The 22,878-nt window shown below is 36.1% G+C and overlaps 2 protein-coding genes across 4 annotated transcripts in view; both read right to left on the bottom strand.

Annotated features, from left to right (window-relative positions):
- LOC131430255 (tyrosine-protein kinase Btk29A) overlaps window positions 1–12,294 on the bottom strand; it is a 212,276-nt gene extending 199,982 nt beyond the window's left edge. Inside the window, exons 1-2 of one of the 3 annotated variants that reach the window (XM_058595064.1) lie at window positions 11,772–12,294; window positions 3,205–3,583 (exon numbers count right to left, since the gene is read on the bottom strand). In XM_058595064.1, the coding sequence (XP_058451047.1) occupies window positions 3,205–3,357 (153 nt within the window). In that variant the 5' untranslated portion in view covers window positions 3,358–3,583; window positions 11,772–12,294. The other 2 variants (XM_058595062.1, XM_058595063.1) reach the window with 2 other exon arrangements.
- A 2,420-nt stretch (window positions 12,295–14,714) lies between these two features.
- On the bottom strand, window positions 14,715–16,292 carry LOC131430254 (dolichyl-phosphate beta-glucosyltransferase). The gene is made up of 3 exons (XM_058595061.1): window positions 16,000–16,292; window positions 15,658–15,832; window positions 14,715–15,587 (listed from the first exon to the last, which is right to left on the bottom strand). The coding sequence occupies exons 1-3, from the start codon at window positions 16,069–16,071 to the stop codon at window positions 14,851–14,853; spliced, it is 984 nt and encodes a 327-aa protein (XP_058451044.1). The 5' UTR covers window positions 16,072–16,292; the 3' UTR covers window positions 14,715–14,850.
- Between the last annotated feature and the right edge of the window lie 6,586 nt (window positions 16,293–22,878).

Genomic DNA, 22,878 nt, shown 5'->3' with positions numbered 1-22,878 from the left:
ATGAATTTTACAGGTGACATAATTCCACAAACGATACAATTCATAACTATTTATTTTTTCAAATGACACAATATTCCACTCGCCCAGAATTTTAGATGCTACGAGTGTAATTTGCACTCCGGTATCAAGGGCCGCTGTATAGATTTATATGTATCAATTATTCAACAAACAGATAAGTGCTTCTGTGGTTCAGTCGAGTAAGCGGTGAGCTTATGATCTAATATTTCTCTGTTCAAGTCGCCCTGCTATTATCGATCTTTTATTTTTTTTTTATTTCATTCGAATTGAAGCCATGTAATTTTCAAATCACACAATTTTACATGTTCTTGAAAATAAATTTGTGTCTAAATTTCTGTTTGAGCTGTTAGTAGAATATTCTCACTAATAGTACTGTTGTTGTACCGTTGAATTCCACTATATCACGTCATTACACTCTCACAAAGTCACTATTTTCACAGTTACTATTTTTCCGAAAGTGTATCAAATGTTATAATACAGATACGTATTTCGGAATGCTATTTACATCCTTCTTCAGTGTATCGGTTTTATAAGTTTTAGTGACTGTGAAAATAGTGACTTTAAGAGAGTGTAATGACGTGATATAGTGGAATTCAACGGTACAACAACAGTACTATTAGTGATAAATTTGTGCAAAATACGACGCTCCATTTATGTGCATCTTATAAAATGTAAAATCACAAGATTCTTTCGAACTGTGTTGCTTTATTTAACCTACCCAAAAAAATAATGCCTATTCCTTTCATCAGTGAAAGTTAATCAATGTCATTCGCCTCATTTGAAGATTGGTGTTTTGCAGGGAAACAATATAGAATCTTAGCTAATCGATTTGTACATTGCTGACCTGGAAACACGAATCGTAACAGAACCCCGTGGCTGCTGATAACATAGTATTTTATTGCTACTATGATATCATTATTGCCATTATTAGTCTAATAATCCAACGGGTTATTCACCCATCGAAGAGTGTAATTTGCATACAATATTTTCAAGAGACAATAATTTTTTTGGTAATTATTTCTCAATTTTACCCTAGAGATAGAACTGGGAACATTGCATGCAGTAGCGTTTTTCGTTAGATTCGCGATTTTATCAGGTGTACAACTTTGCTTCCGCCGACTTCCCATTTCAACGTTTCCAGGTACTTTTTGACCACTTTTGCGACGTGAGGCCGAGCATTGTCGTGTTGGAGGATGGCTTTGTCATGTCGCTTTTGATATTGTGGCCGCTTTTCTTCCAGCACGCGACTAAGGCGCATCAGTTGCGTTCGGTAGCGATCTCCTGTGATGGTTTCACCCGGTTTTAGGAGCTCGTAGTAAATCACACAGAGCTGATCCCACCAAATACAAATCATAAACTTGGCGCCGTGAATATTCGGTTTTGCCTTCGACGAAGTAGCATGCCCGGGCTTTCCCCATGATTTTCTGCGTTTAGGTTTATCGTATCGAACCCACTTTTCATCACCGGTTACGATTCGATGTAAAAACCCCTTACGATTTTGGCACATACAAATAGACGGCGCTCGATGTCCCTCGGTTTCAACTCGTACGGCACCCAGTTTCCTTCTTTCTGAATCATGTCCAGGGCCTTGAGACGTTTTGAAGTGGCTTGCTGACTCACTCCCAACGATTCGGCAAGCTCTTCTTTGGCACGAATCTTCATCAAGCAATGCTTCTAGTTGTTCATCTTTGAAGGTTTTTTCTCTTCCACCACCATGTTTGTCTTCGACATCGAAATCACCATTTTTAAAACGTTGAAACCACTCCCGACACGTTCTTCTACTCAGAGCAGCATCACCGAAAGTTTCTGAGAGCATTCGATGCGCTTCAGCTGCATTTTTTTCGAATTGTAACAGAAAAGTAAAACTTTCCGCAAATGGCGAGAATTGGGCACATAAACAGACATTTTCGAGCGTGAATAATACGAAAACAAGAACAACTATCACTGAAACGACGATGACGATTCGGTAGGCACTGTACACACTCACTTTAAAGGCATCATCATCTATGTATTTTGACCAGCCTCAGCCGGTACAGCCACCTATCGGAAAACGGCGGAAGCAAAGTTGTACATCTGATACAATAAACAGACATACGTTCATCAGTCTGCGAAATATATCATACGTTGATGAAGCATAGCATAGCATATCCACCGATATACGTATTCAGGGGTGTCCAGATTTTGTCACGAATAAGCCTTAGCAATTGTACCACATATGGCAATCAGTCCTCCGAGCCTGGTTTCAAAAGTCAATTTTCACAGTGATAGCATAACCTTTCTTTATGAGAAAGGCAAACCCTAAAATGAACGTGTAAACGAACCACTGATAGCTGTCAAACGACGTTCATCTAGCCATATCCATTTAATGAAGTTATGTTGATTTCGTTTAAAACCTAACTAAACCAAATCGTCACCGAAAAATGTCCAGTCCAATGACTTGTCAAAATGCTGCGACGGTAAAAAAAACCTAATTGTACTGTTACAGGATTTCCACGTATCTTTGAAAGGATGGCCGCCGTTTACTATTTCCACTCCTCAAGAAACACGCTTAGTGAAAAATCTGTATTCATGGACCCATTAGTAAAATAATTACATAGGATCAATTATGCAAGATTAAGTCTAGAACAAATTCATTAGAAAAAAAAATCTAAACAAACGTGGTTTCGATTTGCATGACTAATCCATCGAGATCAAATCTGAACACTTGACTCCAACAGTGTCAAGCAGCGGTGGTGATTGAACGACAGACGTGCCTCAATGTGGTTTGCAACCAGACATGTCTAAGTCTTCATTAAAAGCCCCACATTGTAGAAATGGGAATGTGCATTGATGAATTAAAAATAAATAAAACAATCGGATATACACACAGACAAAGTTACACATGTTAGCAGAGATGTTGGGCCTGACCTGACCGATGCACTCATGCAAACGGTTTAGAATGATAATGGATTATTCTGTGGGACACGATGAATAGATTCTTGGTGTGGGTGGTTTTAGTACACTGCTGATGATGCGGTTAGGTAGGCTCGTTTCGGTAAGTAGCAACATTGTGTGATGCAATGCAAGTCGTTGTTTTTGTTGTTGTTGTTGTTGTTGATGACGATGATGATATTGAGATGAGCTTACATTTTGTTCTGTGTAGTCATTATTGGCAAACAACAAGTAGCAGTAGCAGTATCCACTTACCTCCAGATTGCCGATATCGTAATAGGACAGATACAACCGGGTCAACTCGAACCAGCGCGTCTTGTAGTTAACCGGGGTGAACCGTTTCTTGTTCTGGGACCGCTTGATCATGTAGCCGGCCTTGATCACGAAATCACTGCGACGTTCGTTCATTTTGACCTTTTCGATTTTGCTGTGATTAAATTTTTGGTTTCGGAACTTGTATGAGGTATGATTTGCTCTAATTCAACAAAATATTTCTATTTCTTCGGTTACTTTTTCCTATTTGCAATTTGACTAAACTTTATGGCCACTAGGTGAACTTGTTTTAAATGTAGGTGCTACATCTTTACTCTTAGACTACGAGGTTTCTGTCCGATATTTTCACATTGCTGGATATCTGAAATTGAAATTGAATGTAGAACCAATAGTACTATCTCAAAATTGTAAGCAAATCATTTATGTTCTTAGAAAAGTGGTTACGTTTCAAATCAGTATTTTCAATACCAATAAGTATGAACATCTTTGAAGATTTAGCAATATGTCACAAATTGAAAACGTGTAAAAATTATTGTATTCACGTCTAAGAATTGTGAAAAAATAGAGTTTACAAAAGTTGACCTACGTTGACTCTTACCAAGAACGCTATACAGATCAGAAATCAACTTTTGGGAAAGAAAATTGAAATTAGATACGATTCAAGAGATTCTACTGTGTAAAAGGAAACATAAACAATGCATTGTGCTAATAGTACAGTTTATTCCTTAACCTCAACTTCATACTACAATCAAACCGCCAGCCAAACAGTAGAAAGATCAATAATCAAATATGCAAATTCAAGTATGTATAGGAATAAAAACACGAAACGGCAAAGCTTGCGCAAGCAGACAGCAAAGAAATAGAGGAATGCACACCCACATTTGTATACGCTTCAAACCTTTTCGCAATCGAGGAGTTCCCAGAATCGCAATCATTCGGCAGCATGGTGTAGAATTATTTTCAACTCGCAAAATTAACCCAACGAAATGTAAAACCCCAAATGTACATTTTTCGACTGGATGTGCAATCGATCGGAACCACGGGAACCAAATTGAATCTATTTCGGATTCGTGTTACTCATTCTTCTAAATTACTTTAACTTTTGACATTCGCGCGTGAGCAAAAAAAAAATTTCTCCGTTTTTCGCACACCCAAACCATGGTACTCTTCGATACCCGAGGGGGGCGGGGATGATGATCGGTTGGCTCCTGCGTCAGAACAGAACCGAACAGAACTTGTTCTTTCCATATCCAGAAATCAGTGTAAAGTGCGAAATGTCGTCTTTCGAGCCGAAGCCGGAGTACATTAGAGCCGCCGCCATCGTCACCGGCTCCGCCCATAATCAAGTCATTTCGACGGCAATCTTCTCACATTACCATTTTATAAAAGTAAAACAAATATCCATAGGATCCCGAACGGCGGCATCATCGTCGTTGTCGTCGTCGTCGTCGGTGTGGTTTCGCAGAAATCGCCTGTTCATTTTAAGTAATGATTAACCATTCGAGTGGGCTAGAATACATTTGTAGCTTTTACGTGGAAGGCCAAAGACCACGCAACGGAAGAGATACTTGGCACACGATTATAAAGACAATCCGTCTTCGTGATTTTGTACGATCGACTAAAATTGGATTCATTCGCCAAGGGTTTGAAACAAACCGATAGGCATTCGTACTACATGTTCAGTACAGGGTAAATATTGAATAAATTAATTTGAAAAAAAACCTATTTTAATTCACGATGCTTTTCTTATATTCTCATATCCTTCAATCGAAGTCGGTTCGAGAAAAGTGAGTGAGTTCCATTTTTGAGTTTACTACTGTGGGCAAAAACAAGTAAAACTTTACTCATAATTTCATTTTTTTTTATTCCTCCAAATTTATTTCGTCCCCCTCAAAGTAATCTCCCCAATAGACTTTTGCCAACGTTTTTTTCCAAACCTCGAAACAGTTATTAAAGTCAATATCCGGAATAGGCTTCAATGCGCGTTGCGATTCACGTTTGATGTCTTCAACTCAAATCGGTTTCCCCGGAGCAGTCGTTTGAGTTTGCTGAATAGCCAGAAGTCACAAGGAGCTACATCAGGTGAATACGGTGGTTGAGGAACGATATTGGTTGAATTTTTGACGAAAAACAATGATGCTGTTTTTCGAAAAAATTGAGTGATTTTGGAACCAATCGTGCTTTTCCGATCAACAGAGCATAAAAGGATTCTATCAAAATTATATATGATCTTAATATGTATATCTCATTATGTTAGAAAAATGATTCCAAATCAGAAACAAACATTCACATTTTATAAAGATTATGGCAAGTCCAGATATTATATTAAGTGCCGTTATATTTCAGGTAAAACTATACTAGAGAAATGAGTAAAAAAGAATTCAAACACTTTTGTCGATCATGTTCTACCTTTTTTTATAAATATAAAAAATAGGTATAGAATTCGCTCAAACTTTAGAAAAATTTTCCGAGGTCCGGAGGGCCGAGTGTCATATACCAATCGATTCAGCTCGACGAACTGATCAAATGTCCGTGTGTGTGTCTGTATGTGTGTGTGTGTATGTGTGTTTGTTGTCAACTAAGAGGTCGAGATCTCAGAGATGGCTGGACCGATTTTGATCAAACTAGTCGCAAATGAAAGGTCTTACCGTCATCCAGAACGCTATTGAATGGTTTTGAGATCGGATGTTTACTTTATGAGTTATACGAAGTTTTATGTCAAAATTGACATAGACTTAGATTCCGCACGGTAATACTTATCCAACAAGCCATAGATTGTTAAAATCCGTTCATTTTTAACGGAGATGTCAAGATGTAGATGTTTTGAGAGCTATCTGGCAAGGGAATGCTTGGGAGCTACATAACACACTGTAACATACATTTGTTTCTAAGTACCCAAAAGACTGTGTACAGCATGATGTTTTGCCCTCGGACCGATTTTAGCACGGTTCGTTTTTGGCAACATAATCGTTCGAATATGCCATATGTAAACCACATGGTGGCAGAATTTTCGAGTTGAAAGCAATTCCATAATTATATTGATTTAAACTAATTACAGCAATAAATGCTGGAAGAACATAACAGCCATATACCATTCGAATCAGTTCGTCGAGATCAGCAAATGCGTGTGTGACAAATAATTTCACTCAATTTTTTTCGGGGATGACTCAACCGTTTTCTACAAACTCAGATTCATATGAAAAGTCATATACTCCCAAAAAAGGTTCCTGGTTTATGTTTGGTTCCGACCTCTGGTTCCGGAACTACAGGATGATATGTGAAACGAAACTAAAACTGTGTAATTCATTTTTCTCGTAGATGGCGGAACCGATCTAAGATTGAAATGAAATCTAAGAATCATCTAAGATTCAAATGAAAAGTTTTAAGATTCTATAAAACATCTTGTTTTTCAGTCAGATCCAACTTCCGGTTTTGGAGATACAGGGTTATTAGTTTAAAAATGTCTATTTCACATAAATAATCAGGTTTATCGCATCAGCAGATTTGGATAGTCGATAACCAAATAATCTTATTTCATTTTTGGTTGTATTCAGTTTTCGTTTCGGAAGGCACCCAAAAATTTAATTCGCACTACGATTCCTCAAAGATGTCTACATTGATTTTCAAACATTTTGAAACAAATGTAAACTATACAGCTACTCAGGTGAATTTGTCTGACTTCGGCTACACTGAATTTCGAATTCCGGTTCCAGTATCGAATCGGTTCTTAAAGCTCAATCGTTTTCTCAAAAAAAGCCAAATCGAATTTCAGAAACAAAAGTTTAAATTAAAACAAATCGAATTTTATCCAATTCTTACTTTCGATTCTGGAATTGTAGGATTATGAATTTAAAAAATTCAAAGCGATATAGAAGATGACAATCCCGAAAAGCTTTAAAGTTGGACTCCAAAATGTTGCAATTTATCCGTCATATGGCCATTCGAATCGGTTTGGGTTATGTTGGTTCCTGAATACCGGCTTTGGAAGTACCTTAAATTACTCTAAACTCTAAAGTGAAAATTACTTCGATCTGATTTGCAGTTTCGACATTACAGAGTGATTAAAATTTCAAATTGCCACTTAAAACGACGGACATTAGAATAATGTCATGAGAACTAAAACACCGAAGAATATTCATACAAAAAACATATGCGGATTAATAAAAAAAGGTATCATCTCACTGCTATGTGAATTAAGCTCGTTTTTGTCTTTCAACCATAGTAATGCTATGCTTCAATAAAGAGCAGTAACTAACATATTTTCCAATTTCACATACCTGAAGATGCTTTTGAAAACAATAATTTGGTATTTGATTTTAAAATGACGCCCAAAATTCTATATTTGAGAACGTTCCTAACTAATTCCTACTTAATTTGTGAGTTTTTATTCAAATATTAATTTTAAATTGAAAATAAATATTTTTCAAGATTATTTTGCACTTTTTCTCTTTCGAACAATAAAAGCTTTTTCTCTTTCGAACAAATGCAAAAGCTTTAAAACTCGACTAATAAATATTGGAAAAAGTGATGTAGCATTCGACTCAGTTCATTGAATTCTGCAATGTTTCTTCAGAGATGATTTTCATAAGCTTGGAATGAATGCTTAAATTCTTCAACTTTATCGGTGACCGATTTTTGTTTCTAAAAACACAGAGTAATAAGTGTTAAAAATTTCAAAACGTCTTCAAAAGTGGCGCTGCAATAAACGATTAACAAAATCTAAACTGGGCTCAACCCAAAATCTAAACTCAGCTAAATACTTTTTCGATTTATAGGTATTTTAGTTGCCGATTTAAGGTGAAATGTAGCGTCATAAAATGCGCGCAAAATTTTATCCGCTTCAGTTGAACGAACCGTCGCACAAAGCGTACCAAGAAAAACGGCCACATAGAAACAAGAACGTTTTTCAATGATTGAGCGCAGTGGGTTTACCTCTCGTTATATTGGCTTGTAAAAAAGACGGGACGTAATGGATTTTAGAATTCTTCACACTTTGAATATATGCTGATTCAATCATCATTGTTAGTGATTACTCTTACACTAGAGCTATAAATCATGAGTAATTATGAATGATTAACATTAGGTTATATGTATATGTATTGACTAACTTGCTAACCATGTATATGCCTGATTTTAGTAGCAAACATCGATTCTCCTTCAAAAGAACGGTTGAAGACAAGAGAACATTCAAGTATTTTCGATATCTTTGCCAGTCGTTCACCAGACCCTTCCCGCCGATGAGATAGAATTTACGTAAAAGTATTCACCATTAGCTTTTTTTCGGAAGCGACTTTCGGAATTGTATAGCATGATGAGTCTAGAAATGTCTGTTTCAACGATAACGAACCGAAGACCAAACAGCCTCTGGCCTCCGGTGCCAGAAATCATCAATAGTTTAATAATTTCTTAGATTACATTATTGGAATACATTCCAATTATAACTAATAGTTCATCATACCATGCAGTTAAAATTATTTAGTGAATCTTTTCTCAAGCACATATTTGGGGCACGAAATTGAATATAAAGTTATTTCGTAGCTCTTATTATTCAATTGATTTTGAAAGCCAAATTAAGCGTTGATTCATTGTATTCATAATAATTGAAAAACCAATGAATTCCAATAAGTTTTCCATGCTGACTGGCTCGAAGCTGGCCCTCAATGTTTATCACATTGTTTGTATAAATGACAGCTACTTAGAAAATAAACGATTTCTTACAATACTCATTTTATTGTATTAAAGTCGTTTTTATTTCAACACAAAACCCAATGCTGCATAAATTCGCATCATAATTTTATATGTAATTTTTGCTCACGATATAATGCCACCGTGCCCAGCGTGCATTTCTCACACCACCTCAATACGAAACAGCAGCGCGAAAGCAATAAAAAAAATGCAGAAAAGTTTATGAAAACTTTTTCAATTTTCGGTTGTTTTCGCTAAAATTTTATAATTTTGAGTTGCATTTTCAGATTCTTTGTGAAATTCTGCTACAAATACTACTTTTCAGTTCTAAAATCATCCCCGTGGGACGGAACAGTGACCGTTTATACATTTCAAAAACCAATTACGGCTCGGCAAAGCAAAATTTCAAAATTCTAAGAATACTTAGTTATGATAAATTTGATTTCGAAAACTTAAGTGTTTTTGGTTTTTCGAAAATCGGTCTAGTTTTTGAATAATTGATCAAAAACGCGATTTTCGCATTCCGCTACATTTCACCTTAATATAGCGACTTTAATTTTACCGGACCCCGGATGTACTGGAAGTAGAGAAAAAAATTCTTTAAAAAAAAAACTCGTATGGATTTATATTTAGTTCTTGCTGTACTTTACACTATGTTGATCTGATGATTCTTCACTTAGTTGATTATAGGCTTTAGATGATTATTCACTATTTATGATATGCCGATTTTTTAGAGATGTATATTGGATGCTTATCACTCCCATTCATAAATTATTAACATCTACTTAGAAGGTAACAATGGTTTGCTAATAAAATATCAGTTTTATCCAACCTTTGATTGGTATGATTTGTGGATTGAATCTAAAAAAAAAGGCTTTGCTACCATTACATTGAAAAATGTTCACTGGTGGCGCTGATGATATCACGGCCTAAATCAAACTAAAATAATATCGAGTCACTTTCACAATTTTTGGATCGAAAACCAGTAAAATCGAAATGAGTTGGTTAGGTCATCGATTAATAAGATTGTTACAGGGTTGTACCAAAAAATTTCAAAATCAAAACGCGCGAAGTCAAAAACTAAAACGCGCTAAATCCGCGCGAAATTGAAAACTGAAACGCGCGATGTTCGAGTGAAGCGTTAGACAACTATTTTTATGCAGGTGATAATTTCCGCAGAACTTGAAAAGTCACTTAGATATAATTAAAAAATCTGCATAAGTTTGTCATATGAACGCAATAAATAAGTCCGCATACAACACGTCACTTCGAGAAACCCCATGAAAATGATTGCATTTTTATTCTACATCTTTTTCGATGTTCTTAGTTAATAATTAAAAAATAAAAATGCTTACAACAAGAGATATTCACGATCAAAAACTTATCACTCTCTCAGAGGGTAAATTTTGAAAAGGCACCCCATAGTAAAGTAAGTCGTATTCACGACAAAAACTAATTTTTTCGACAAAATGTTGGTGGCGTGATGTTCATAATGACATCAAGTTCATTCAATTCATTGCTTTTGTCTCTGAAACGGCTTCCGTAATAAGGACCTAAATTCACTTCACTTGGTTTTCACCCTGTAGTGATACCGGTAATAAGGGCCATTATGTGCCAAGAAGTTTAGTTGTTTGAGACGTTTTGCCTAGGTCCTGTGTAGAGAAACTGAGCATTCTTTGGAAAACAACAAGACAAACGAGGTTTCATGAACTTGACGATAAAAGCAATACTCGAATCGATGGATATTTGATTTTGATAGGAAAGTTTGCCCAGACTCTAATCCAGCACAGAGGATTCCCCGCGAGTCTCCTCCAAATAACGGTTCTATTGATAGCCCCTTTTCAATGGCACGCTTGTTGTGTAACAATAATGCTTCTGTGTTGAACAGAGTTTGATTCAAAATCTATCTGACATCGTCAATAGACGATTGTTAAAATTTTTCAACAAGTTTCTTGAGCAAAAGATTGTTCCACTGGACTGGAGGCAAATGAAATCGGCTGTCAAAAGCCGGGAATTAGCCGAACTCTTCTACGAACGGTTCGTAAAAATAAATTGACACCCAAATTGCCTTCGCTAAAAAAATTATTAGTGGCTATTATTCTGTTCCTTTAGACAAGCTCGTCCAACATGAGCCTCGACCTATTTTAAATAATTATTTACACAGCTTTGAAATAAAAACGGCCAAATTCCACAAAAGGAATGTAATGCCAAGACTTTGCTTCCAGCTCTATACAGGATGTGATTATCGACATTTAAGTCTTGAAAATTACGGTGGGGAAACAATCTGGTCATAGAACCTCAATGGAACCCGAATTTTAATATAATTCGCCAAAATGATGCATCGGTGGCTTTTCAGTAAACCAGTCCAAAAAATTAGATATTACATTCCGTACCAAGTCTTTTAGTTTCCGAAGGATTTCATAGTACAGACAGATGCCTTGCGGGTCGCCGCTTTAATATACAATAACCAGTAGCTCTGATCTTCTGAATCAGCAACCCAGCACTCAGACCCAAAACCCGAAATGCGTGAACCGGAAATGATTGCGATTCCAGGTGATTTTTTTTTGTTTGTTTTCGGTTGCCAATACAATCGATTGCTTTGCCTGCTAGTCAACTTTGCGATCACGTATGTAACGAAGAACAACAAAACAAAACAAGAGAAACAAGTGTGAAGGTAGATAATTGAAGTGTTCAATATTCTACAACCTGAGTAAATATACTGCTGACGCAAAACTTTTGTTTTTAATCAATTCTGCAGATCGAGCCCGTAAATTGTCCAACCGATTTCTAGAGTGCAGAGAGCAATTTGTTTTAGTTGGCTCGTTTTGCAGTCTGAAACAGCTTTCGAAAACCATAATATTTACAAAACTATTATCACTCCACTTCTTCTAGGGTACAACGAACACTTCCGCACCTATTCAACTGTTGATAGTTGAATGCTTTTATTTTTGCATTCTCCATGGATCAGTTGAGTTGAGATTAGCCCGATATGTCAACGCTGAGAACAGTAGAAACACAATTTGGTAATTCCTTTCCGCTCGGGCAATTCCGCGAATTGTAACTTCTTTTTCTTCTTGTGCTGGACAAATTCTATACCAACAGATTCACTTCCAATTGCAGCACACAATAATTTATTTCATTCGTTCGTGACCGGACAGAATCTCTGACCACTAGAACACATTACAAACACTTCTTTCCTTCATCGAGCATCCTTGAATCAAATTACGAAACACAAACGAGTTCATTCCAGGCGTAAACAAAACACAATTGATAATATTTGACTTTCATTACTATTTACTAAAATATGCGCCTGCGAATAAAGAAACCTTTCGAATTGAATCAAAAACAGATATTTTTTGACTGATGATCGAACGACCGGATAAGACGGTCTCGTTACCACGGTGGGATATTTTGTCTCTTTTTGGCATTTGTGTTAAACTGCGCTTATCGCATGACAGTATGCGTGCATTTTGTGCGATATTGTTTACATTCAAGGCAGTCGGTGCTAGCCGGCGAAATATCAACTGAATACGAGGGGCTTCCAATAAAGTGTCGAAATTATGAACCTACTTCATGACAAAGGAGACACTTTTAACTCTTGAATTTTCATTCAATTTTTTGTTGGTCAAGAAGTGTAGGGTAACAGAGGTATTTTGGTCCACTTTAGGATATATTTTATTCGGGCCCACTTTGTAAAAATATCCACCAATGTTGTTATATCTTTGAAAAACCCTTCCGTAATAGGTAATCAAATGTGATTTGCTTCAAATTGATGCAACATGGGTTATTTAACTTCGGTTAAATCCATAAAGTTTGTTAGGTGGGCCAAAATATATAAAGTGGCTAAAATACCTCTGTTACTCTATAGCTGCCATTACACGATAATTAGAAGTACCTTACTAAAAAGTAATGTCATTTTTAATGAACGTGTAAGGACATTATTGATGAACTTCTCATACAAATTTGGAATGTCATTAATTAGTAATCATTCAAAATGTTAATTAATTTATGTTAATGTGGATGTGGACGAAATGTGGTTTCAATAGGATGGTACCACTTGTCATACTGCGGCCGAAACAATTGACTTATTGAAAGAACATTTCAATGACATTATTTCGAAAAAGTCATTGGTTTATGTGGATAAACCAACGACGATTGATACTTTGTAAACCAATATTCAACGTGTCATTGCTGAAATACGCTTTCAAATGCTTGAAAATGTGGTTAAAAATTAGACCTCCAGAATGATTTTTGTGAAAAATATTCGTGGCGGTCATATGCCCGAAATCATATTTAAATGTTAGATGCCAAGAAATTATCTTCCAAATAAAAAAATGGCAATTTAATAATTTAGTATGTGTTTTATTTAAATTTCAGGGGACGGGTATAGCGTGATGGGATAGTCGATGCCTTTCACGCAGCCCGCCTGGGTTCGATTCCCAACCCCGCACATAGGGTCAGAAAGTTTTTCTGGTCCGAAGAGGCGAATGACCTAAGATGTTAAAGCCTCTATAATTGAAACAAAAAAAAAATTTTAATTTCAAATCAGCAAGCTCTCAAAACACACCCTTTATAAGTTACCATGAATTTAGTTTTACCACAAAAAAACAGATATATGAACAGTGTCCACATGAGCTTGTTATTTTTTTACTCTTCATCCGATAACTTTTGCTGTATTGGTTACAACAAAAATTCCTCGATCAACAAAATATAGTTCAATTCTTTAAAAAATATCACAGATAAAAGATACTTAGAAAAAAAAACTAGTTTCTTGTGTGAATTTTCTCGCCTAATGGGCAATTTACAATCCTATTCTTGATCAAAACATTCAAAAGACAAAATGATGTTTTGATGTTGTTCATGAAGATTTATCCAGCAATTGCGGAGTTAACAGCGAAAACTTATGCTTGTTTTTACTAATATTTTATTTAGGAACATGACAATTTGTTTTTGCGAGAAAAACTACAAGAATTTCGCTGATTGAATTGATTAATTTATAGTGCTTGTAATTAAAATTGTCATTGCAACGGTACAATTTAAAAAATATTTTTCTATCTCGTGAACTCGAAAGGGTTTCGCTATCAGCCTGCTAATCGTCAGTGATAAGTACAATAAAGTTATGAGTACTTTATTTCCAACGTATAGCAAATTTGAAATTTACTCAAATTTTTAAATCCTTTTGTTTCAGCTTGAATATCTATTTTCTATGGTTTTACTGTAATCAGTATATCCGCATTTTTTTGTCGTGAATACAACTTACTTTACTATGAAGCGCCTTTCCAAAATTTACCCTGTACAGGAGTGGAGTTGAACTCAATCGTGAATATCTCTTGTTGCGCTTAACCTAATCTAAAACCGTTTCATTCGTTCTCACCTGCGCAGTTGATTTTTAACATCAGCTAATTAACTATTAAAAACCACTACAATTCTGGACGTGAAGAAAAGAAACCTTGCACAATTTACACAATTACAATGAGAAAATGTTTTGGTTTGCTTGGAACCTGTCCTTGGAAGTAGCTGTTATTTTTTTTTCGATTTCACACAAGGCTCACCGATGCGAGTAGGATTATGTTGTGCTCAACGTAGTGGCCTTCATTTTCCACCGCTGATTTGACTACCTGAAGAATGATTTCTTTTGTCTTTTAAACTAATAATAGCTATCGCCGGCATTTTGCTGGTGTCTACTTCTGTAGATATAAATGAAACAAAAGTATGTGTGAAATGAACACGTGGTCAAAACAACGGTAAAACATATGGAAGTACTCAGCAATCGCACCCACTTGTGTCAATATATGAAAACAAGCAGATAAGAGTTTTCGTATATATTTTGTATTGTTTTTAATGGGAGAATTCTTTCAAGAAAACTCTGAATAAAATATTTAATTTTCAAATTTTGCTTATCCTAAACTTAAATTAAAAGAGGAATAAGACTGTACACGCAATTTAATTAACGTGTTCTTTTTTCAACTGCCAAGCTCCGATGGCGTATCGGAACCAGATAAAAATTAGATCCCGTCCCATCTGCAGCCAGGACCAGAAGGGCGTCAGTTTTGATCCTTCAATTTCGGTCCAGTTGACGGCGACTTCATCGATCGGAATATTGTACGATTGTGCAATAAATAAAAGCTCCACGTCGAAAGCCCATCGCTCCACGTGCATCACGGCAAATACCTTCCGTGCTGCCGATCTGGTCAGCAATTTGAATCCGCACTGCGTGTCCCGAATCTTTTTCACGGCAAATGTCCACACCAAGAAGTGAAAACCGTGCATCAGCACAGTGCGAAACAACGTCCGCTTGGCCGTTGCCTCCTGTTCTAAATGGGCTCGCGAGCCGATCGTGATCGCATTTCGATTGTGATCACCATCGCTTAGTTTTTCCATACTTTGCTCAAGTTTCCCGTAATCATCGAATTTGGTCGCACCATCCGCATCCGCAAAGAGCACATACTTTCCCCGGGCACTTAGCATTCCCATTCGTACGGCTCCTCCTTTACCTCGGTTCTCGACTAATGCCAGTACCCGGACTTTGTCGGAACCATACTTCGCGGAATACTTTTGAGCGACTTCAACCGTTTTGTCCCTGCTCCCATCGCTGACCACGATCACTTCATAGGTAAACGATTTTTCAGATTTTTGTCTACTCTCTAGATATTCGAGACATTCATCCAGCATTTGGGGTACTGAAAAAATAACGGTTTATTTTATTATTATTTTTTAGTCAACATTTAATTCGATGACAACGGAACTTACTTCGGATTTCCTCGTCAAATGCAGGAACAATGACACTAAGTTCGAGTGTGGGTTGATCTTCGAGCGACGGAAACTTTTCTTTTTCATTGGTCTTTGAATTGAGGAAAAAATATTCTTCCTTCCGTCGAACAATTTTGGGGAACGGTGTTGTGGTGATTTTGAGAATTATTCCGACCTGTAAAATTATATATTTTTTTAAAGATGTACTTAAATCATAACACCGGAATCTAAAGGGTTAAGAATATCGACATTTTCGAGTAACCGGAATATTATATTGTCATATTTATGTATCGATACCGATTTAGGTTCAAAATGAATAAACATAACGTATTCCATACTTACTACTATCAACAGGATAAATATTAATCCAGATCCAAACAGAAGAATCAGTTGCACAAGTTCCGTCATCAACATTTTTGTTACTAACTGATAGAAACACTGGTGGTCAGGACAATTTACGCCACCAATATATCGGAGTAGGATCCAGTTTTATTAGTTCCTATGTTCTGGATAATCAAATTTGATTTTACTAGAGAACCATTCCGAAACAAGAATAATAATTCTGTGGACCGCTAAGATCGACGGCATCGACTGCACAAAAACAGAGCACGTATTCACAATTCGGTGTTTAGGAATAGACGTCAATTGTGACACATCGACAACTACACTCTTGACAAATGATAGCCACTCATGGATAAGTTTAACCGACGACACGACCAGACACTCCGAAGAAAAATCGGAATAAAAAGTGTTCGTGAGCGATTTACCACCAGTTACCATAAATATAGCGACCCCTTGAAAATGACAAAAACTAACTATTCGAGCAACACTGTTTAAGTTGCTATGAACTAGTTACCAAGGAGCACCAGAATAAATAAACAAACAATTTGAAACAGTTGTGGAATAATTCCACATTTCATGGTTATTAAAAATCCTACAAAAAACAGCAAAAAATAACAATAATTCATTCGAGGGCTGAATTGTATATAAAGTTTGTCAAACGCCGATGCTTGGTGAGTGTAAATGATATTTTAATTCGTATAAATGAATTTCTAATCGCTTTGTATTTTTAGTTCAATCTCGAAAAAAGTTCTCTGGAACCAAATACTTATGAAGCAAAGCTAAAAACTTTAAATGAGTTGATTGAAAAGTCCCGATTGAGTACGCAAATGCAGGAAGTTCTTGGGACATATTTACTTTTAGAGAGTTATTTCATGGAAGAAAGCGTCCTGAAAGCGATAATTTTGTACAGCATTGAAACGGGCAGCAATGCTCCAGTATGTTGGATGATGTATTTTTCATTATTCGGAAGTGCATTCGACGTGGAACGCAATCGCTAGACGGAGTGTGTGCTGTTGTTAATAACGCTGTTAGTTGCTTGGAACTAGACTTTATAAATGTTTTGAAATCACCTCTGAAATCTGGTTACCCTACCGGTTACATAGATAGCCCAATCGGCACTTCAAAGTTCAATCCAGCAAGGGCGATTACAAACTAGTGACGTTGAACAGGCACGTGCAAAATTTTTTTAAAACTCGTTTGCATCCGTGGGTTGACCAATTTATCAATCACAATCACAACCTCGCTGAGGAAGAGTTGGCATCGTATGAAGCTGGGGAAACATTTATACAATTCCTTATAGTGCAAGTCGACGCCTTATTAATGGCGTTCAAAACTGCCCTCACACCAAGAAATTATGATGGATTATGATTATTCGGTTAGTATCATTACTAGTGAAGTTACAAGTCGCCTGGAGCGAGATATCAAAAAATCTACATTCAATCGGCTTGGTAGACTAGTTTTAGTTTTTTTGCTTAGTTAAATGAATATATTCCCCCTGAAGATAACACACGAGAAGTTTTTTATTGCCTTAAACCTTAAACAACCAAAATCAAATTTTTAGTAGTGAATAATTTGCGTTGCCGGTACGGTACGCCACTACGAATTACATTTTCGTTATGAGACAAGTACTCCAAAAGTGTCGAGAATACAACGGGCCATTGACTTCAAAGCGGCATACGACACAATCGCTATGGCAGATTATGCAGCTATGGCAGATCTCTGAAAGAATAAATTTAATACCTGCCAGCGGGCCAACTACACTCAGTGGTTTCGTTTTAAGTGAGAATGTCTTGTTTTTGTTTGCATTTCTTTTGTGGTTACCAAGGCTACTGGTAACTGTTTTTCAAAATCAATAATTTACCAGCTTGTGTTGCCAGTTCCAACATTTTTCCAAGCGATTCAATTTTGACATTACCATTTACAGAGGGGTAGCTCGATTTACGATACAGTTTTAAAAGCGAGTGGCAGGTCGTGTCGTCGGTTTAACCGTTTTTAAGCAATGTGCAATGTGAATATTTCGGATTGGATATTAATTAATTAATATTAATATTATTTAATCACGCGTATTTTTGTGAAAACGAACAATAAATTACCTTCCATCATATACTTTTGAAAGAAATTGCAGGCAAGACCATTTTCAAAAAATCGAAAAAAAAAATTCCGTGCATTGCTAGAAAAACTCTTAGGCTGTGAACCATTTCGTGGTTTTTATTAACTTTTAGTTAAAACCTGACACTCGAGTGGTCGAAACTGGAAATTGTATCGAACCTTAAAATTACTCCTTTTAGTCTAAACTTGTGACAATCGATTAAGCATTCTATAAGATGTAGAAGTGAGTTCCTTTCTAAAGTTTTTGTCATTATTTATGACACTTCCAGAAACGATATTCAGAGACCAGCATAACCCAAAATAGTTCGTATGTCCATGAATTAGTAAGACGAATAAATTGAAATAGTTTTAAACACAACTTTGAATATTTTTTGGCATCGTCATCTTTTATAGCTATTTGAATTTTAAAAGCCTATCTCCAGTAATTTAAAAATTGGAATTCGGAATCGGATAAAAATCACCAATTTTGTATGGGACCATAAGTTTATTATAATTTCAATTTTTGTTTATTAAATTCGTTTTGGTCTTCTTTTAGTTTCTCTATTCTCGATACTTTCGGACACGGAATTCGGATATCGGTGTAGCCGAGGTCAGTTAAATTCGTCTAATGGATTGTAAACCATTTCATTAGATTAGAAATTTTCGAAAATCAGCGTAGCCATCTTAGTGCATTCCACATAAAACTTTTGGGTACCTTCCGGGATCGAAAACCGAATTCCGGTAAAACTGAAATTAGTTTATTTGGTCATCGACTCCCAAATCTGTAAACCAGATAAATCCGATAAATTTATGTAAAATTTTTACACTAATCACCCTGTATCTCCTGAACCGGAAGAAGGATCTGATTAAAAAACAATCCGTTTTTATGGACCTTAGGACCTTTCATTTGAATATATGATGGATGGATGAAATAAATTTAGCCATCTACGAACAAAATGAGTGACATTATTTTAATTTCATTACATATATCATCCTGTAGTTCCGGAACCAGAAGTCGGATCCAACTGGAATTCAGAAACCTTTTATGGGAGCATAGGACTGTTCATATGAGTCTGAGTTTGTAGATATCAGTTAAGACATATTCTTCGAATGGTATAAGCGTGTAGGAAGTTGTATTCTTCCAACAATTATTGTTGCAAGCAGTATAAATCAATATAAATATGAACTTGTTTTGAATTTGAATATACCCAAGCAGGGGCGGCAAGTTCGATGAAATATTGGGGGGCACAAGAAATTATTACTACAGATCATTAAACTTTTCAATATATAAAGCATTTTTTTAAAGGAATCGGAAAGGTTAGAGCAAATAAAACGCAACCAAGTAAAAATCACAAACATTTCCCCAACTATTCCAGTAATAACCAATATTCGAAAGTGGTACAGTATAGCACATTTCACATTAAAGTAAATTCGTTTAAAGTAGCCCTTACACGTGACAATATCACAGACTAACAGACAGGACACTCAAATTAGATTCTTCAATCATTTTAACGGTCATTTCGAATATTCCTTTATTTGGGACAGTACTCACATGTGTCATGATGGCGCCACGTTACCCTATCAAAAACATCCTGTCTGTCATCTAGACTGTGTTTATTTTTTTCATTCACCAACAGAGTTGCCATTCATACAGAATTACCTGTAATGTATTGATTTGTATACGTCCATGCGAATTTCATGCAGGATACAGATTTAATACATATTGCCAAAAATATACATAATTGTGCCTACTTCTCATCCTCGAACGCAATACAAAATCGAACCCGTTTTGTTACAATATTTACTTGCTTCTGGTCTGCCGCCACTTAATTTCGGGTGAAAACTACCAAAACAATAAAAAATATTCTAGATGAACAACGTTGAGTCAAATAAATGGTTACCTTCAAACATCGCGAAAAAGTTAAATATATTATCAACGTAATCCAATAATTTATTGTGACGATTCATTTTCAAATATTTTGATGAAATCAGGCATCCCTGCAAGCAGCTGATCGGTGTTGACAAACGAGGGGAAACCAACTAGTAAAAAAACTTTTACATAACACAAGGGGTGTACAGATAGTAAATAGTTCGCGCAGTACAATATAGGTGGAGCTAGCGCATCACGAAAAATTATTTTATATAAGAATTTGCTCATATTGTCATGTCTGTTAGTCTGTGACAATATTATTGTCAATCCAAAGTATTGTCAATACCGTCAATCCAATTGGCTTGGTAACTTGAGTCCGCGTTTTTCGAAACATATTTACATATTTAATTGTTTCCTCTCTGGAGAGAAAGTATTGTAGGATTGATGAGCAGGTTTGATTTTTTGACAATATTTTCGTCAATCCAATGAAGTTTCCATTACACGATCAAAAGTATTGTCAATACTCCTTGTATTGACAATAATATTGTCTCGTGTAAGGGCCGCTTAAAATTGTTAGTAACTTAGTTAAGAAATGTGAAGGTTTTCGGAGACGAACTACGGGGATAACAGAAGAAAGTTTTATATCATAAGATATTCCTAGCAAATTTTCTAATAATTATTCCAGTTGCAAGATATTGGGGAGGAGGGGGGGGGGGGGCAAAAAGTGCTTTGCCAGAAGTTCCACAATTACTTAGAAAATACACTTTCTTGCTGCTTAAAAGTACATGCGAAACTTTTTGACAGTTCGAAGTACAGAACAAGTTCCGCGTGGTTCTTTTGGCAATTTGAAAATACAGAACAAGTTCCGCGTGAACTTTTTCGCTGCATAGAAGCTGAACAATGTATTCTAGAAGCAGCATAGAAGTTAACTTTGAGAGTTGCTTAAGCCAAATCAGTCCCTTTTATCCGAGCTTTTGGTTAGTTGGGTACTGTCGTCTTTCTGATACATATATCATGTTCGAACGATTGTGTTGCCAAAACCGAACCGTGCTAAAATCGAAACGTCATGAAAAAGGGTGCTATGCATAGTTTTTTAGGGGCTTATTGCATTAAACCGTATTAAAAATCGTGTTTGACTTTACTCCGAAACATCGTTTCATCATCTAGCGCGTAAAACTCCTACTACTGGAATGAAGGAAAAAGTCGATAAACACAAAAATAAAAATGAATGGATTTTAACAATCTAAAGCTTGTTGGATAGCTAATACCGTGTGGAATCTAAGTCTAAAAACATATTCTGTTTTCAAAGTCGATTGTGGCAGATATTGTCAAAAAGCTGAAATATTTGACAACTGAAATAACAGACATCGTTTAACTCAAAAAATGAACATCTGATCTCAAACACATTCAATAGCGTTCAGGGCTACGGGGAGACTTTTCATTTGCGACTAGGTTGATCAAAATTGGTCCAGTTATCTCTGAGATCTCGACCTATATGTTGACAACACACATGCAGAATCATACACACAGACAATTGCTCAGTTCGTCCAGAATCGATTGGTATATGTAACTCGGCCCTCCGGGACTCGGAAACATTTCCTAAGGTTTGAACACGATTCTCGAACAACCAAATATAATTCTCGTTCAGTCTTTGACATTAACCTCCCATTTGTTTTAGTCTCAAAATCCAGAAGAATATATCGATATCCCACGACAAAAGAACCTAACTGCAAAAAGAGCCTTTCTTGATTTACTTTCTCTTTTGATTATTATGGAGCCATTACTGTATTTTTTTTAAAGTTTCCACTATAAATCGAAAGCTTGTGATTGTAACATCAAAGTTTTACGAAGAGTAAGGTGTCAAATCTCGGTTGATTTTCCAGAAGGCCGTAACAGCAAGTGACAGTTTCTCTTTGTTTACTTTTTTTTTTTTTTTCATAAATACGTTTATTTCTTAAGGCAGTTTACATAAGTTTTTCTTCGCCGTAGCATCACTTTTACATAATATTCTTATCCTAATTTAATTCTAACATAGTCACAACGTTTTGCATTTATTAAAACATATTCTCTTATTACTTAAATATCATCTTAGGTAACTCGTCATTAATTATGAAATCTACTCGGAAATATTATTTGAACCAAACGATTAACTTCTATAAATTATAAAATAAGCTGTTATTTTCAGACATTTTGTTAATAATTTCATAAACTGTTTCGAGTTTGTTTGTATCATTACATTATTTTTATTCTAATTTAGCTATTGGTTGAACTCATGGACGCAGCTGGGATCAGAACTAAGTCTTGAAAGGGGCCTTTATTAAATTGAAACTCCAGTTTTCTTTATGAAATGATAAATAAGTTTCATGTATGAAAGGTCACGACAAGCAAGAATGTCTCGAACTGGGATATTGGATAGTCTACCTTGGGTACGCAAAGAATTTATTAGTTGAGATCTGACATCACGATACTCCACGCATGTCCAAACGACATGATCAATATCTCGATAACCTTCGCCACAAGCACAATGATTAGTCTCGGAGAGCCCAATTCGAAGGAGATGTGCATCTAACGTGTAGTGATTGGACATGAGTCTAGACATCACACGAATGAAATCTCTACTCACATCCAGTCCCCTGAACCATGCCTTTGTCGATATTTTCGGAATAATTGAGTGCATCCACCGACCCAGATCATCTTTATCCCAAGAAGCTTGCCAGCTGGCAAGTGTTCTTTGGCGAGACGAGCTATAGAATTCGTTGAAAGCAATTGGTCTCTCATAAATTTCACCCTCAATAGCACCACGTTTGGCTAAAATATCGGCTCTTTCATTGCCAGGAATGGAGCAATGAGCCGGGACCCAGACTATAGTGATTAGATAATTATTGTTCAATATGTCGTTCAGGCACTGTTTTATTTTGCCC

This window comes from Malaya genurostris, chromosome 2 (genome assembly GCF_030247185.1).
Source record: "Malaya genurostris strain Urasoe2022 chromosome 2, Malgen_1.1, whole genome shotgun sequence".
Lineage (NCBI taxonomy): Eukaryota > Metazoa > Arthropoda > Insecta > Diptera > Culicidae > Malaya > Malaya genurostris.
This window is presented reverse-complemented; position numbering and strand designations above follow the sequence as displayed.